General features: G+C 54.5%; 1 protein-coding gene across 12 annotated transcripts in view; it reads left to right on the plus strand.

Moving 5' to 3' along the window:
* The first annotated feature begins 10,028 nt into the window (after positions 1-10,028).
* ABLIM3 (actin binding LIM protein family member 3) overlaps positions 10,029-18,046 on the plus strand; it is a 57,371-nt gene continuing 49,353 nt past the window's right edge. For 7 of the 12 annotated variants that reach the window (XM_052771886.1, XM_052771891.1, XM_052771892.1 and 4 more), the window contains exon 1: positions 10,030-10,516. In XM_052771886.1, the coding sequence (XP_052627846.1) occupies positions 10,504-10,516 (13 nt within the window). In that variant the 5' untranslated portion in view covers positions 10,030-10,503. Of the gene's footprint in view, positions 10,517-18,046 lie in introns of all 12 variants that reach the window. The other 5 variants (XM_052771898.1, XM_052771895.1, XM_052771896.1 and 2 more) reach the window with 2 other exon arrangements.

The raw sequence follows: 18,046 nt of genomic DNA on the forward strand, positions 1-18,046 counted from the left end.
CTCAAGACGCTTCTTCTACCTCTAAGACCCTTCTTACTTTTCTCCATCCTGTGCAGCACGCGGCAATCCAAAGCTGCTGCTTGCACCAGGAAATTTGCTCCATCCCGCAACTAAAGGGTTAAGCGGGCTCCAGGGCTGAACTAAGCTGAACTCAGCGCTTAATTTTCAGAAATGCTGAGGCCTGCTCCTCTCGCATTGTTTTCAGCCAGAGGCGGAGGAAGTAAGCGCTCTTGGAAAATAGACCGTGTATGGCAGCCGTGCCGTGCCAGGCTGGGCTGGGTCAGGAGGCTGCGACCACCCTTCGGCCCATACAGCGGCCACCCCTGCACTGGGGAGCTGTGCAGGGAGCAGCCCAGGCTGCTGCTTTGGGGTGTCCTCCCTGGCGTTGGGGTATGAACCCCGAGCATCCTCCCTGCGGCTCTCTGAACATGACCACCGCTTCAAAGGCAGCGGTGCGGCGTCACCACCCAGGGGAGCCTCCAGACTGTATGGAGACAGAGCCAGGGAAGTGGAGGCCACAGATAAGGCATGGGAAGGAAGAAGGAAGGACCAGAGCCAGCCAGCTGAGCTCCAGGGTTTGAAGATCGCTACAGCCCCTGCCTGGCACTGTTGCTGAAAGGAGCCTTCTAGTTCACCCCTGTGCAAACATCTTGGGTTTTTTCCAGTTCAGCTTGCAGGAAGGTTTGGAGGCGTCAGGGAAAGCCCCACTGTAATACTCCATGTACAGGTGTCTCAGAGGCACCGGTTTCACTATAGAGAGCTTAATGATAAGGTCTAGGAAAGCAGCAAGGAATAGCATTCGCAAGCATACAGCCCCACGAGGCTGCCTCTCAAAGCCTTTTTGAGCCCATTTGACCATTGCATCCCTTCCTTGGCCATCCCGCCCACAGCAGTCCCTGCTCCAGCACGCTGGAGCACGCTCGCTCAGGCACCCTCGCCCAGGCGCAGGCAGAGATACAGCACCTTCCAGCACCGCCACTGCTTTGGCAATGGTTGCAGCGGGGACAGCCACAGCATCAGACATCACAGCAGTTTTTAGGCACAGGACTCTCAGGGAAAACCTCTTTCTGCCTCTAGAACAGCTTCTTCCAAGGTCGCATAGGTAGCCCAGACCTCATGTCCTCTGCAAGATCTGAGCTAACAGCTCATGAAACCACCACGCACCCTCAGGTTACTCCTCCCAGCTCCCTCTGATTCCTGTCCGGTCTCTCCTGCCTGCACTACGACAAGGTTGCAGGGATGAGGGGTGAGGTGCCAGGCTCTCCGCCGCACAGCAACTCCATCCTGTGCAAGGACACCTGCGCCCCAGCGGAGGGCACAAGGGGACACCAGGAGATGTGTCATGAGCTTCTGACATTCTCAGCTTGTCCCACGTCCCCAGGCAGCCCAGTCCCAGACCCCTGACTCTCCTGGGATGGAGCAGGGGCTGCTCTCCATGTCACCTGCAGAAGAGGAGCCCTTCCCACCACCCCTCTAACCAGTGCCTCCCCAGGAGCCATTGTGCCCCCTCTCACCCCCAACACCACTTTCTCAGCTCTCCCACTGCTGTGAAGCCTGGCCCTGCTGTGCACCCAGCCAAGATGGCCACCCACCCCAGGAATCAGCCCCACAAGAACAGACTCACAGCTGGCAGCCAGATCTACCCCGTCTCCACAGCAGAAGAGGGTCCCCAGGTGACAAAAAGTGTCTCTTGGCCACCTGATCTCTCTTGACTGATGGAAGAGCTGCTGCACAGAGGTCCCTCAGCTCCACCCTTCCTGCTGCCCCATCCAGTCACAGATTCTCTTGTTGGCCTTTTATCCCTGCTCTTCTCCCAGGCTGGAAGTATCTCTGCCCAGCACTGGCCAGAATGTTAAATGGCCTTAACCCTATCAATAATGCAAGAGAATTGATGGCAGGTAGCTTGTAGACAGCTGCCAGCCTCTGAGGGGCACTGAGACCTCCCTGAGTATGGCCAGGCAGGACCTGGGGTGCAGATAAATGCCTGCAGCCCACATTGGGGTGGTGAACTCAGGCAGAATCTGACTTGGAGCCCTCCTGCCTTGCCCACCTCTCTGGACCTGGAGCGACCCCAAGGGGATCCTCTCTGCTAGCCCACGTGAGGTGGCTGCTCACCAGGCAGAGGGACACAGGGAAAGCACTGGCTGAACACAGCTAAGTGCAAGCAGCTGTCACAGCTTTTGCTCTGTGACCTTGTATGTGCTGGACAGGTTTTCCTGTGGCCCCAGGTAGCCGCTGGCTATCAGGCCGTGCTGGGGACAGCAGAGGAAGGTCTCTCTGATGTGTCCCCTCTGTGTTGGGGAGCTGTTGCTAGGCCCAGAGGCTGTGCTATTCCCATCCAATAAAATGGAAAAAGGTGGAACTGTGCCTTTCTTTGCAAAGATGCTCAGAAAGCCATTGCATCAGGGCTACGTGTCCAAAAGAGGTCAATCTGAGCTGGAGTTGCAGACTGAACTGGGGGTCCCCATATGGGAGGCTGGGAGTCTGCCATCCAGGGACCTCCAGCACCAGGCACAGCTGGTGTTGGGAGCACAGCCCCGCCTGGGACCCGCTGCATTGCCCAGCTCCCCGCCGCAAAAGGGCCGATCGGCTGAGGGATGCTCTTGTCTGCTGGGAGACTCCCATCGCATCTCCCGAGATGAGTTTGAGACACAGACCTTCAGCATGGAAATCCTGCTACTTCCATGAGTTTGCAGGCAGCAGGGTGTGATGCTGCATTCGACCTCCCCCACGAAGGGCAGAGCTGCTGGGACCCGCAAGCATCACCTCTAAGGATCTTGTCCTAGGCTTTGAAATAGGAACGCCGGACCTCTGCCTTCCCCTCTGTGCCCGCTGTCACCTTACGGGACATCGTGCTGCTTTCCCGGCTCCGTGTGCCCCCCAGCAGCCCTGCAGCCCCACGGGAGGGCTCGTTACCCGATAGCTCCCACGCCGGCGGCGGTGCACGGTGCAGCCGGGCTCTCCCCTTCTTGCATATTAATTGCCGGAGCCATTAGATGGCAGCAGCTACCGCCCCACCAGCGTCCCGCTCCCCGCGCGGTCCAAGCCTTGCCAAAACGGGTTTGGGGCCAGGCCCCAGCCCGGCTGCCCACAGCCCCCGGGCACCAGCACCTGCACCACGGGGTGGGGAAATAACCCCGGGATGGGGCAAGCGCTGTGGGACTGCAGAACGGGGCTTGCGAGGAAAAAAACGAGGCAAGGCTCCGAAAGAGGGGACCGGCATCCTGAGCAGCAACGTCGGGCTCAGCGGGGCACACGAGTGTGACCAGCCGGGGCCGGAGGACGTCTCTGGAGAAGATGACTCTCTGGAGTCCATCTGCAAAGGACTGCTGCGAGCACACAGCTGGGAACCGCCGGCTGCTGACTTGCAAAAGCCAGCCTCTGCGCACCGTGCTAACGAAGTGAAGCCACACTCGTTTCCAGCGGTGATTTTATTGCCTCTGTGTTAAAGACACTACAGGTCAGGTAACACGCCGGGCAAATCCCGCCTGGGATGTGCAGCCAAGGTTGTTCAGGTGCTGCATTGGATAGAGCTGACTGAAAATCAGAAGCAAAACCTGCTCAAAACATCCAAGTTGTTCTCCTTGGAGAGGTTTCCAAAGGAAAATCAAACTTTCTAAATATTTCATTTTAACTTCTCAATTTCCCTATATTTCTCCCTTCTAGTCTCTCTTTTCTTTTATTATTGTCCTCTGCTTTTGCCCTGTTCCTATTTTGCCATTGAAACAGAAATGAACAGGACGAGGAAGGAGAACTAAAAATGACAAAGTGAGCACAACCCCCCAGATCTCCAATTTTTCATTTTTCAATTTCACCCACAGTAGGAAAATGGTCACGAAAATGCATTTTGGTCATCTTTAGACTACAAATGTATAAAATCCCAACCTCCGCATTACTTTTCCTTCCAACATCCATGATATGAGTTGCAAGGGGCTGAATAGCCATCTCCCACACATATAGCACCAAAAAGCAAATCCAGTGCTGCTTTCCCCACTGCCAGCCCAGCAAGCGTTGATATGAGCAGTGCTCGCCATGGAGCCTGAGCAAAGACATGATTTGTATGAACCACTCCATCTAATTCACACAGCTCAAGCTCAAGCTTAACCATGCAGTAAAGGGAACATATTTAAAGAAATATGTTGATAATTTGGAAAAAAATCAATATTTTTAGACTTTCCTCTGGAAGAAAAAGAGAAAAACTGATTAAGATATTAATTGCTTATGCTGATGTAGGTTTTTTTGAAGCTTTTAATGATCCAAGCTGCTTGTAAAGGTGTTGGTCCTGATGCCATTTCCTTTTAGAAAGCAACAAAGCAGCTCAGTGAGGCTAAGCATCTCGTTTTGATATTTTCAGGGTGGAACATTTTGATTTTTCAACTTACGGAGCTTTGCTGCTTTAATTTTTTGTACATAAAGCCGAGGCTGAAATCAGAATGAAAGCTTTCAGTTTAAACTAATTAGTCCAAACACTTTGATTCAAATCCCGTTGTGTTTTCTCAGTTTTGTTCTCTGGGAATTTATTTTAAGTGTCTGCATTCCGTTTTTAGACCGGGGGAAAAAAAATGCATGATTTCCTAGAAAAGAGATAACCTGCTGCTTACCCGAGGCTAGCCATTCTGCAGTATTTCGTATGCTTAGAAGTGTAAAAATAAATTATCTTAATTACATCGTTTGGTCTCCTTCTGAACTGTACGGGCAGCATGGTCCGGAGACCTGGACTGAGCTTTGCCACCAGCCCCCAGAGTGAGGAGTGCCATGCTCCGGTCCGAAGGTCCCCCAGATTCTCCCAGCATCACCCTGATTCCCAGTTTCCCCATGAAACAATATGAGGAACAAAAGGAAAAACAAGTTATTGTGATAACACCACTCCAGCAATGAGAAAGCAGCAGCATTTGCCAAGGCTAAATTGCTCTTTCTGAGAAGGCGGTGCTCCCCAAGGAGCTCTGGGAAGATGGGGGTGTGCCAGCCAGCTTCCACGAGCGGAGAGGTCCAAGGGCTGGGCTTCTCACAAGTGGCTCGTGATAGGCAAGGCTGTCCATTAACAACATCTTGGGATCCTGACCTAACAGCTGATGGGAGGGAGGATGTTTCTCCCTTCCATCAGTCCTCGCTGCTTCAAGGCAACTTAAAAGGGAAAACTAAAAATAAACCCAACTTCCGATGACCTTTAATGGGTTGAAACATAGTTGGCAATGGGAAAGCAGGTCAGGTACCTTGGGGGCCAGAGCTGCAGCTGGTATAAATCTCCCTTTGCATTGCTTTGCTGATGCTGCTTGGCAGGAACCGCTAGCCGGGCTTTGCGGGGCAGCTGTCCCCAGTGGGTCCTCGCTGGCCCTGCAGCGGGGCCAGGAGCAGGGACTGCACCAGCATGGTATGCTCAGCTACTCAGCTAACCATGCAGAAGGGGAAACGAAGCAGCCCCGAGATGCCTGACCTCAGGCAATAAGCCCTGATATTGCCTGGGAGCCCCAGCCTTGCTGCGTGACACAACAGTGTGCTCTTTGGCTTTTGCGGCATGCTGCTGCGGCAGAGGTCTGCACAGGGACATTAGCTCTCCTGAAGGGCAAGAGAGTGAAAGACTCTTGCAGGTCTTAGGACAAACACTGATTTCCAATGCCCTGAAGCCTTTGCCACCACCCCTTCCTTAGGCAGATCATGCAGCACCTGTCTTCTCCCGGTGCCCTGATCTTTCAGGAGGGGAGGTGAAGGCCCAGCACTCCCAACATGCAGACAAGTAACCCTAGAGCTTCTGCAGCGCTTGTTTTCACTCGTCTGCTTCTGACTGGGGAACATTTGTTGCACTTGACCTAGGGACTCGGCACTTGTGATGGTAAGATGGATAATGCCAGAGGACCTGTAGCTCCTCCTGTGCACGGCGTAGGTATCCCTTCCTGGCTTTGCAGGATGGCTGCAGGTTACAGATGGGCTATGGTGCTCACCAGCATGGCCTGGAGCAGATCCAGCTCACAACCATTCTTCACTCTCTGGGTATTTTTTCTCGCTGAAACTATTTGCACAGCACTAAAATTAATGACTGAAAATGCGAGTTTGCTTGAAAATAATCTATCATTTGATTATCACTTTAATGCAGGCAGCCTGGGGAACATCTGCCTCTGCCTGTCTGTGACTCCTCCTGCTGACATGGGGAATTGCTGGGAAGGGCTGTTGTGCTGCTGTGTAAACTGGAAGAAAGCCAAACCACTGGTGAATGACTTGGTGGTTGCTGTCACTGAGGAAAAGGAGTGGGGTCCTGCGCTGGATGAGGCACCAACTGTGCTGTCAGGTCCCACCATAGCCTCCCAGGGCCCCCTCTTAAAATACCCACTGCCCAGTTCATTGCCTCTGGTCCCAGTTGCTATGTTTTCCAGGGACTCCCAAAGTAAAATTCTGACCTACATCGTCTGAAAGTAATTCTGTCATCACCAGAAGAGCGAGTCTGGCTTTGCACTGGGGCAGCAGGCAGCAGCATCTGACCACTCCTCACTTCACCTCTGCCAGATCCCACCTCATAGGGAGGCAGGGAACAAGAGAAAAATGGGTGGGGAACTGCCCAGTGAGGCAGAATTTTCTCCATCCCATGACACAGACCACGTGCTGTGGTATAATGGGGTCTCCAGACCCCTTAGGCTTCTCTGCTGCCTTTTGGGAACATTACAGCCCTGGACTTACAGGCTTTTTTTGGAAAATATCACCAGCTTCCGATGAGTCAGAGTCCTGCTTCTCTGCAGCCTGCCCAGTGCTTCGCGCAAGGCGTCGGGCTGCACCGTGCTGGGGTCCCCACGGGCATCTCGCTGCCGTTGTTTGGCCTTAAATCTTCTTGCTGAGAAAGGAGAGATTTTGCTGCCAGCACACATGCAGGCAGCTCTGCTGGGAGCTTGGGCTGGCAGGGACATGTTTGGCCAGCTGGTGCCTCTGGGACAGACAGATACATTTGTGCTACGGCATCCTGGAGCAAGGGCTGCAGCTGGGATCTCTGGCCAAGGCATTTCCACTCCTCCTGCAACTGTGATTCAGCAGTGAAGGTCGTTCACCAAGATGACTACCAGTTGAAGGGGAAAGACAGTGGGTGGAAAGCCTGGGGCTCCTACAGAGAGACCTCTGAAAGCTGTTCCATATGACCGTATGTATGTGTGTTTGCAAATACGCATGTATGCATGTGTCTGTACCTAGGTGTGCTGAAAGGGATGCTATGGCTTCAAGTAAACCAGAAATGCCAGAGCTAAGGCTGTTGATGAACCATCCCCCCCATGCGCTTTGAGGACAGAGATGCTTACATGATCATTTAACTCTCTGACCTCTCTTAACCCTGTCTCTCCTGGCCTTGGGACCTGCTATCCGATATTTCCCTTGCATTCCCCTCTCCATTCCTCACCTGGTCCCCAAGTCACGTAGGAGTGAGGAGGGATCCCCTTCCCCAGGGCTTTCCCCAGGCACCACGCTCTGCGGCAGCAGGACGGGGGCTCCCCCTCCAGCCCTGGGGAACCAACATCCCTTCCCAGGGACAGCAGCCGAGTGCAGCCTCACACAGAAACACATGGGTGGTGGCTACCCAAGCCACCGGCGGGAGAGGCAGTGAGCCTGATTTCTCCGAGTTCCTGGTGTTGGTATAGCACAAGATACATTTTGAGCCCAGCTCCCAGTGATTCCACATGCAGTCAGCAACTTCCAGCTCTCCCAGTGATCAGCCAGCTGGTGTTTGAGTCGGGCATGAGGGAAAGAAGAAACACAATTATCGACCGGGTGGGGAAAGTTTGGTTCAGGTGACTCTCTCAGTATCTCACAAGGGCACGGAGGCAGGGATAAGAAACCCAGTGTCCAGGGAAATAGTCAGTAAAATTAAATTAAATTAGCACCTTTTTCTCTTCCATCCTCTTACCCCCATCACTACTATGTCCCTTTTCACTGAACGATGCAGGGTCCTGCAGGCAGCAGCATCCTCTGCACAGCGTGAGCTACGTGGTACAGGCTGGGCACTGAATGAGGCAGGCGCCTTATGGGAAAAATACGCATCTAATAATTGCCGTGAAAGACTGTGTTGCAATGCACAGACACAAAGGGATGAAAGGAGGCTGCGTTAACATCCTGACATTTCCTCATTTCTGACTTCTTGTCTCAGGCATCCCTAGCACCCTTTTATTCCAAAACACCCTGGGACAGTGCTGATGGTGAGGGGCTCCAACCAGTGCCCTGTACCACGGGCCCCTGCTGCAGCCCGGCTGGGGGCCGGGACCCTGCGCAGGAGCCACTGGCCAAGGTGGGGGGGTGGCAGGAATTTGAGCTCCCTGCTGTCAGCTCACAAGTGCCAAAAAACCATGGCGGGGGGCACCCGATGCCCTGCCAGCCTGCCCCGCTGGCAGCACCCGCTGCCCCTTACCCGTGGCACAGCACCGCGGTGCTGGGAGGGGACGAAGGGGAAGAGGTTCTGAGCCGGTGCCCCCTGAGCTCTGCCAAAGCACCCTGTCCTCCTGCGCAGCCCTCTTCAATCCCAGTCTGTCTCCGCTGGAAATTTCAAGTTGTTCTGAAGGCAGCAAGTTAACAAGATTTGGAAACCAGGTCAGCGGAAGAAGCTTAATTAGCTCGCTGAACCGTGGGGACCAGCTCACATCGTATCTGCTTTATTGACTCCCCGAACGGACGTTATTGATACGATAGGCGTGAGCATCGCTGCGACGGGGCCCCGAGCTCTTCTCTCGACAAGGGGACACCCCGGGCACTTGTCAGGCACAGGGAAGCTTCACCGAGGGCCCCAAATCTGCGCCACGGGTCAGCCCGAGCCGTGCTGCATCAGCAGTACTGCTTTCACCTTGCCTGTTCCCCCCAGCCCTGCAGGGACCCCCGGACCCCCGGCCCTGCTGCCGGTCCCACTCTTCCCACACACCCGCCGCCTCTGGGGAGGGGACAGAGCCGAAGGGGACAGGCAGCAGGGCTTGCAGCGAGCTGGCTGCCTTACCGGCAGCACAGGCGTAGCTCACACGACCTGCTACCTGTCTTGTCATGTCACCGCAAACATCTGCTGCCGCAGACAAAACAGCAAGAGAAAGGGAAAGCAAAAGGCCCTCTTTGGGCGGCACTCCAGCCCCAGGAGCGGGAGAGATGTGGAGCCTGTCACGCTGCATGAAAAACCCCTTTCATTAGTGGCAAGATCGTAGCTCGCTTCTGAATCGCAGCGCAGCTTCTCGGGGGCTCCGCAGGCAGGGCAGGCACAGCCCCGCTCCGTTCGCACCCTGGGAGCAGCTCCGCTGGAGAAGGCTTTATCCTGACAGATAGCATCTCACAAACAAAACAAGGAGCTAATGGCTTTGAAGCCCTTCCAGGGAACCCTGACGTGCTGCCAGCAGAGAAGGCTCCTTGCTGTTTGCTGAGGGAAGAGCCCCTCTCCGTCCCGCAGCCAGGTGCCGCGCAGACACCCACAGCCCCCTCCCTGCTCCCGGCGTGGGACGGGCACCCGGGGCTGCCTCCCGTGGCACTGCCAGGACAGGCGGGGGTGGCCAGCCTGGACGGCTGCTGGAGGGCAACCTCGGCACTAGAGGCAATCTAATTTTTCTGCATAAATGGTATCCCCCCCCGCCCTGTCCTGGGACAGCGTTTCTTTGCACGCTCAGCCACCGCAGGGCCAAGGCGGTGAGTGAGCGGTGCGGGACTGGCAGCCGGTCTCAGCCAGGGCTGGCTGGGAGCTCCGTGGCAAAGGAGGGACCAGCCTGGGGGCCCCGGGAGCCGCAGGCAGGGCTGACGGCAGGGCGGCGAGTAGGTCACCGGGCAGGGCAAGCGTGCAAGACTGAAGACAGGACGGCAGGAAGGGCAGGGTAGCGCAGCGGGCAGGGCCGGACGGCGGGCAGGACTGCAGGCAGGGCCGGACCGGAGGCAGGACTGCAGGCCGGGCAGCGGGCAGGCGGTGCCCAGCAGATGGCGGCGGTGCCGAGGCGGCGCGTCCCGCAGCCGCCCCCCCGGGGCCGGGCCGGGCCGCCGCCCCCCGCGCTGCCCCCGGCGCCGCTCCGCGCTGCCCTCCGCGCTGCCCCGCCCGGCGCGGCCGTCCGCGGGCTGAGCCGCCGGGGCGGGGCGGGGACAGGCGCGGCGCTGCGCGGCGCTGCGCGTCCCCCGCCGCGGCTCCACACCCCGCTATAAGAGCGGCGGCCGCGGCCGCGCTCCGCAGTGCATGGCAGCGCCTCGGCCGGGACGCGGCGGCCCCGCCGGGACCCTTCCCCCGGGCCGGACCCGGGCGTCCCCCTTCCCGCCTCGCCCCCCTCCCAGCCGCCGGCAGCCTTGACCTTGCCATCCGGCAGCTCGGGAGCGAGAGCGGCGGCAGCCGGGCGGATAGCCGTGCTGGGTCGCGGAGCTGCCTTGGGATGCGTTAGCCGGCGGATCGCACAGAAATATTTCTCCTAGGAAGGAGAGAGGCAACCTCCTCCCGCTGAGGGGGAGGGGGGGGGGGCGGAAGAGAAAGAGGATCTAAAGAGCATCTTTGCCCCCTTTGTTGAATGAGAAGGACGGAGGGGGACCGGCAAGATGAGCACTAGCAGTAAGTACGGCTTTCCCTTGCCTTTGCTGTGGGAATGGGGCTGGTATTGCACTGATCTGGCTGGGAGGAATTGGAAAGAAAATGTCACGACAGGGTTGACAAGCCCAATGGGATGGATTTTTTTTTTTTTATTTTGCTGCCTGCCTTTTAAAGCTTTCTGACAGGGTCTGGCTTTGCTGGCCCTTCTTTCATAGGCGCTAAGCCACGGTGCTTATCTCCACTGAGTACTTTTCTTGGCTTGTATTTCTGGGGTTTGGAGGGCAGATCATGGACTAAAATGTCGATATGCAACATGGTGAGAGGGAGCCAGGAGCACTCTGACAGGCAGCAGGCTCACTTGCTGATGCCACTGCCTACGTATAAATGGACATAGGGGGAACAGTCGATGGGGAGGAGGAGCACGGTAAGGAGAGACACAGAAACCAGGGATCTGAGCAAAGCACAGGTGCAATACTGAAAAACACGTACCTTCTGCAGTTGGGGATGTGGGTGTTTCTATTGTGTGTGTGAGAGACAAGGACAGAGGCACTCATGCACTATGTATGAATTGCTAAAGAAGCAGAGCTTGGAAATGTGCTGCACAAGATGAGAACTGGCACCTGGTACTAGTCTGGTTACTTCTGGTTTTGTGTCCTTGTTGCAAAGTCTGGAAAGATTGATCAGGTTTGATCAAGTCACAATCAATTTCTTTTTCCTCACTGATATGATGTGTGACAGCTGTACCCACCTTGCTAGAACAGCTTTGATCTATTCCTTTAAAAGCAGTGAGTCCCCAGCCCAAGGAGTTGATGCTGATGGCCACCTGAGGGTCTTTCTCCTGGGATAACCTCCCCAAGGAAGGTGCCCTCCCTCCTGTGGGTCCTAGAGGCTATGTGAAGAAAGGAGGACTCCCCCAGGCAGAAAGCGACAGAGCAGTGACTTCTCCATTGCATTGGTGTGTTGAGGTTTCTCAATCCAAGGGCTTGGGGTGGTTCCCAAGCAAAACACTGTGAAAAATGCCTTGGCATGCTGCAAGGCAACAGAACAGGTGATTCCAGCTCTGTTGGGCTGTGTCAGAGGTGAGAAAACTTTCCAGGTGCCCTCTGTACCAGCCATACCTGGGACAGGAGCTAGCCCCCCTCCTGGGGGAGCGGGGCTGGCAGTGCCCAGGTAGGAAACAATAGGGACTGATCCTTTCTGAGCCTGCTGGACGCCTGATAACAAAGGGTCCTCCCTCCGTCTCCCTGGGTGAGGAGCTCAGGTCCAGTGCGGAGGGCTAGGATGGCACACAGTGCTAGCTGGGGTCAGTGACCACGGTGGTCAGGTGGGACCATTAAGGTTCCTCTAAGCCAATTTTGACAAATGTGTGTTGGTTCCTTTTGGGATTCCTTTCCAGCTCTTCATTAGCCAACTTGGCTGCTGATAGTGTTAAGGGCTGTTCATGGCACTGGTGTGTTACAGCTATCCGACTGTGCTGCAAAACTCCTTTACTGGGTCCTCCCCCACATAGACAGAGGTTCCACTGAACCCAAATGTGCTGCCTGCCTGTGGCTCTGACATGACTCATGGGAGCAGGCCACCAGGCAGGCAGCGAGTGCAGAGCTTGGAGTCTCTTGGGAGGTGTTCCTCTTTCTGCCACTGCCTTGCTCTGTGACCTTGGGCACATCACTCGGCTGTGCCTCAGCTTCTGGATTTGCCAGCAGCAGGCTGCCACCGTGGCTCTTGCCCCGCCCTTTGGATGGCTTTGCAATCTTTGCCTAAATATTGCCATTACGTCTTTCTAAGTAGCCATGTGTTTTAGTAAAGGTTTGGGAACTTTGTAACATCTGCTAATCACTTCCTGTGCTGTGGGTTGATTACTTATGGATTACTTAGGGTCCCTTTGGGACCACACCTGGTACAAAGGCTGTGAAAACCCTGGAAGACAGTGGGGTCTGCCCTGTTAGGCTTCCAGACTCTTTCCCAGTAGCTGAGGAGCTCAAAGCAGGGCTTCCTATACCCAAATGCTGGCTCATGTCCATTCTTAGCAATGGCATGATCCTCTACTAGCTGGTTCTGTGAGCAAGGCATGGGGTGCAGGGCCATCTCTTCCACCAGCATGTTTTGTGACTGGTGTGAATATTGCCAAAAGCTGTCTCTCCCCTCTCGCTGCTGCCTTGCTGAGCTCTGCGCATCCCTATCCAGCCTGTATCCCTCAGGTCCATGTGCCTGGAAGGCAAAAAAGGAGACCAGGAGTCTTGTGTCAGCGCGCTCTGTTTCATCTCTATTTCACCCCACTGATGCTACTTGGAGGTAACCTGCAATGGCTTTTGCAGCTCTTTGCTAGCTGCCAATGGCTCAGGGGAGCTCGGTGCCACTTGTTGGTCGGAGGCTTCCCAGCCCTGCTCGCAGTTCTGCCTCTTGGGCATGGCCAGCTCTGCTGCTGTGTTGATTTTTTTGTTTGTTTGTTTGTTTCCCCCAGCCCCTGTAGCGACTGAGGGCTTAGATGTGGTGAGATCCAGCCAGCAGGCTCAACTGCACTCCAGCCTCCCTAGTCTGGTCTCTCCACTGGTGCACAGGACCCTACCTGTGCAGATATGAGGAAATAGGGAAACACAGGAAGAGGAGAATGGATGATGAAGCCAAATTGTGCATGGGGTGATGACATACAAGTGTACCTGTGGCTGCAGAACCAAAATTTGGGGGCTGGCAGGTCATTGAGGTCAATCTTCAGCTGAGGATAAAATGCCACCATCTGATCTGTTATTCCCACCACTCCTTTCCATTTTACTTGGTGCATTTTGATAATGCTTCTATCCTGTCTGAAGCTGATGTGAGGCAGGAAACCTGGGACTGTGGGCCCTGGCTGGCCTTAAGCCATGCTGTTGTGCAAAAGTATCTGTGAGGCCTCCAGGAAGCTCTGCAGGATTTGCTGGACTGTACAGGTGTATCTCTGAAGATGCTTTGTGCACAGCACACAGGAGTCTTGCCTGCCCTTGTTGAGGAGACAGGGGTTTGCTTTTCACCTCGGTATGGGTCCCAGGGTTGGAGGCCCCATGTTGTCATCTCTCCCATGATACAGGGAAGGCAAAGCCATATGGAGATCTTGCTTTGAAGAGGAAGAAGAAAAGGCCTGTGATGTTGGGTGTAAACTCATATCCTGGGGCTGCAGAGCAGACCAGATGGCCCTAAGGGTGCAAGGGTTGTGCTGGCTGGGAAGGCAGCCTCTCCTCCTGGGCTCACCAGGTGTGCAGCAAGCATTTGGAGGGCACAGTGTTGATATTTACATTAGCTACACTATTTATACCTCCCATTCCGGTTAGCACTGCTAATTGGTTGCAAATGGATTCATGCATTCATAAACGGGTCTATTGGTGCTGCCCTGCACTTCCATTGAACCTGGATCCTGTAGTACAAACTGTTGCCCAAGAGAACATCCCTTAAAATCACCCCTTAATCTCTTACGTTCTGCGCTCAACCTCTCCCTTGGAAACTGGCCTGGTGCAGGGATTTTAACGTGACCAATGCTGTGTTTGTGCTCATTAAAAGGCAAAGAGTTGAAGTTGTCAACTGCCCCAGGGATTTAAGACTCTGTGAAAGGAGTGTGAATAATCCCTTCTGCTGCTTTGAAGGTAGCCATCAGGTTTGGGTGCTGCAAGTCCATGCAGTGAGCACAGTCTGTGAGTAGGGGTTACCCTGGTGGGACACATGGGTGATGGCATTTGCACGTGGTCTCTTTTGGTCCAGCTCTGTTGGGGTGGGAGAGGGGCTGCTGGAAGCCTTGGCACTGGTCTTGTCAGGAGCAAGGTGCCCCTCATTGTTATGGGCCATGCTGGTCTGAGCAAAGACGCGCAGCTCCTGGGGGAGGTGAAACCCCAGTGAACTCCCAAATCAAACCAGGTTTGGCAGGCTCTGGATCAGCATTGCAATGGGTGATTGAAATTGGTTCACAAACTAGGGATCTTCCAGACTCCTGTCTCCAACATGCACCCTGAAGAGGGAGACCAGAATCTGTCCCCACGGCAAGTTAATTCAGGGTGGGGGGGAACCAGTGCCATCTATCCCCCATCCTCTTTCCTCTGAGCAGCTGACAGCCTATCGGAGCACAGAGAGCTCTTGCAGAGGGCTTGGTATGCGAAGTGGAAAGTTTCCCCAGACCATCCCAACCCCTGGCACCTCTCAAATTCCTGCTTGGAGGCTCCCCTAGTCTCAGAAAGCTGAGAAAGGAGACATGAGGAAAGGCCGGCCAGCTAAGCATTTGGGCAGGAAGGCTTCATGACAGATACTGATGAATGCAGCATGTTTGCTTGGTTATTTTTGTCTTTCCTAAATCATGCTCCCTGTGACATGGTGATCCACTAAGCATAATTACCCAGTAATCTCTAGGCACGTGTGGTTACAAGGTGTTTACCAGCAAACTCTATTAAGTCCCTGTGTAATTAAAGAGAAATCACATGGTGCTGCACATCTCTGGGAGCTCCAGCTCTGCTCTGCACAGCTCATCAGGCAGGGTGATTCACCAGGTCTCCCCACCCAGTGGGTAGGACCTGCTGAGAAGGACATGGTGTTTCTCCTGTGTTCAGAAGTGCAGTGAACCCGAAGGGATCAGCCTGTCAGTGTGATGAGCGGTGTTAGTGTCTTCCCTGTGGGGAGGCTCTAGTTCTTGTGGGGGTGACATCGGGCATGGAGGGCTATGGGTACAGATGAGCCTTTTCAGTCATAGCACTCGTGGTTCCTGGTCGCCACTGGTTCCTGTTTCATCTTTGCAATGCTGGAGAGGCTGCCGCAGGCATCAGTGAACTGGGGACAAAGCGCAGCTCCCATGAGGGAGGACCCAGCAGAGTGAGATGCTGACTAGAGCAGTGGTGCTGCTGCCTAGTCCATGGGTGCTTGGTGAGGTGGGCTCTGGCTCTGGATAAGCCTTCACACCCCTCACCCCTGCTCCCCCAAGAGCTGCTGGATGGGCTTTTCACATGCAGTGGGGAAGGAGGCAGGTCTCCAAGGCGAGCTCTTCCTTCTCTGGCAGGTTACCATGGAGGAGGCTTGTAGAAGGAGGAGAGCTTTCAGAAGGGCTGGAGCAGACTCAGAGTTCAAGGTATGGGTGCAGGTGGGACAGAGAAGAAAGAAGGGACACAAATGCAAGACAGAGTCTTGCAAGAGATTAAGAGCTCCCTTCCTAGTGTGTTCTCTCTAGACCCAGCCATGAACATGATGTAGCATCCATGCTTCTCCAAGGAGGGCTCTAGCACTGCATTTTGCAGAATTTGGGCACCAAGGGGAACTCCAGGCTCTCCACCCACATCGTGGTCCTCTCAACACCCAAGCCTGACTCTGCTGCCACAAACAACTTGATATGAATTGTCCCCTCTGTTCTCCTGGGCAGCCTAGCAAAGGGACAATCATCCGTTGCATTCATTTTGGTGCCAGAAAATTCAGAGCCCGGGCAGCTTCTCTCTGTCCTCAGGCTGGTGGATGGACTCGTCCTCTCACCAAGCTGTGTTCAGGCTCTCCTGCAAACCATCTTTCTTGGCAGCTTGCCCTTTGAAGAGCAGAAGCCATGGAAAGTGGCCCTGCAGGCCAATGAAGTGCATGCTGCAAAGTCAATTGAAGCAATTGAATTATTTCAAAGGCCTACCATGCTCTTATAAAATAAATAGCAAGTTTTCTAATGACAAAGTGACAATTGGTTTAGCCAGATAACTGTATTTGTGATGCCAGCAGGCTGGACTAATGACAGACTGTCCTGTTATCAGCAAGGAGTCAGTGTGGTGCTGCCTTTGGTCTCTGCAAAGCTCTGAAGGAGTGAAGGCAAACCCACCAAGTTCCTGCCAGACCCTGCAGTCCTATCATGACGGTGCCATAATGAAGTGGTTGGAACATCTAATTCGTTATTTTTAGACTAAATACATCAGTGCCTCTCAGTTGTGAGCACTGCAGCACCTCCAGAAAGCATGCCGGGGGTAGACTGGTGATGGCAAGGACTCGGGTGGCGAGTGATGGTGGAAGGAGAGCGCGTTGCAGGATGAAAGGGGACTGGGAGTGACCACAGGAGCCACAGGGAAAGCAGAGCCTGAGTCCAGATGTTTCAGGCCCAGGAAGTTTGCTTGTGAGCAGCTCAGGGCAAGCATGGCAGGGTAACTGGCAGCCTGCAGCAGGGAAGGTGATTCTTCCTTGGAGGATACCTAGGCTGTCCCAAGTCGTCCTGTGCCCAGCATCTCTGCCTCTTGAGTCTGTAGGCTCAGTAAATCACTGGGGAAGTAGAAGAGCTTGAATGCACTGATGCAGAGCCCTGATGGACATGCCTTGCTTTCTAGAAAAGGGCTGTCTGAAGCTTAACAGGACCAAACTGATCTAGCATGGTAGCAAACTCGGGTGCACAGTTTCCATTTATCTGATGGTGGCTCAGGTTTTTGGTAGGCCATAGTTTATACATGCATTTTTCAGTTTGGGTATAGTCTTCTGAATGCTTTTTCAGTATCAGCCGTAAGCTCTGCCCTGGGAGTTGGTGTGCCTTCTCCGCTGCCTGGGGCGGAGATCTGGAAGAAAAAGGAGCTGGTACTATGGCTTCCTTATGCAGCCTGTCTGACCTTCCTTTCTTCTTACCCTTTCTACCCTGGCAAGGTCCTCTGAGCCCCAAGCATCACTTGTTTTTCTGTTCATGGACATTTTACTCCACTTTGATTTTGAATCATCTTGTTTCTGAGACTCGGACAACCAGGAAAGTCCTTGGGGGGGGGGGGAAGGTTTCTCTAAGGAACAGGACAGTGTAAGAGGGGAGCATGTGCTTGAGGGTTTGAAGCCCTCCTGTTGCCAAGAAAGAACAGAAGCCAACAAGTGGCACATTTTGGAGAGCACTACACTGCTGTGGGGCAAGAAAGGCTTTTCTGGTGCGATGCCAGCCTCGGAGCCCTTCCTCAGCCCAACTTGAGTCCATTGCGATCTGAATTTAAGTTTCAGGGTTTGACCTATTCTCACAGTAGGGAATTATGTGACTGTTTCTCAGATACAGGCAGCCAGGCTGCAGTCTGCTGCTGGATGAGACAAGCATAACCTAGATGAGGACTCAAAGCGTGAGCTCTGAAGTGCCTGTGCCAGGCTCTGCAGTACAGCACCCCTCACAAACACGCTTGTAGCATCTTGCTTGTGAAAGCATGTTGCAAGGCCCTGCCTGTCCTTCCCAGCATCTGTGTTTTGTACAAGCTGACCCTGAAGATCTTGCTGCTTTTCTCCTGGCATCCAATCCCCTTACCAGCTCTGGGGACCCCTTTGCACAGAGGTGTCCCAGGGAGGACTGCCCAGCCCAGGGGTGCTTGCTTGTGAAGGGGAGCTATTTTTAAAGCAGCTGGGGGACCGAGTGGGTTGTTCCCTGGCTCAGCAGCACTTGCTGGGACATGTTGGGTGCTGTGGTGGGGATCTCCCAGTTGCAGCTGCTCCCCAGCCTGGATTTTCAGCAGTGGCAGGGAGGGTCCCAGCAGGATGGCTGGCCCAGGGCGGCCGTGTTTCACCCCCTGGTCAAGGACTTTTCCCTGCTAAAAGCTTTAGAGGAGGAGGAGGGAAGGAAGCTCTGTGTGG

This window comes from Harpia harpyja, chromosome 20 (assembly GCF_026419915.1).
Source record: "Harpia harpyja isolate bHarHar1 chromosome 20, bHarHar1 primary haplotype, whole genome shotgun sequence".
Taxonomy (NCBI): Eukaryota; Metazoa; Chordata; class Aves; order Accipitriformes; family Accipitridae; genus Harpia; species Harpia harpyja.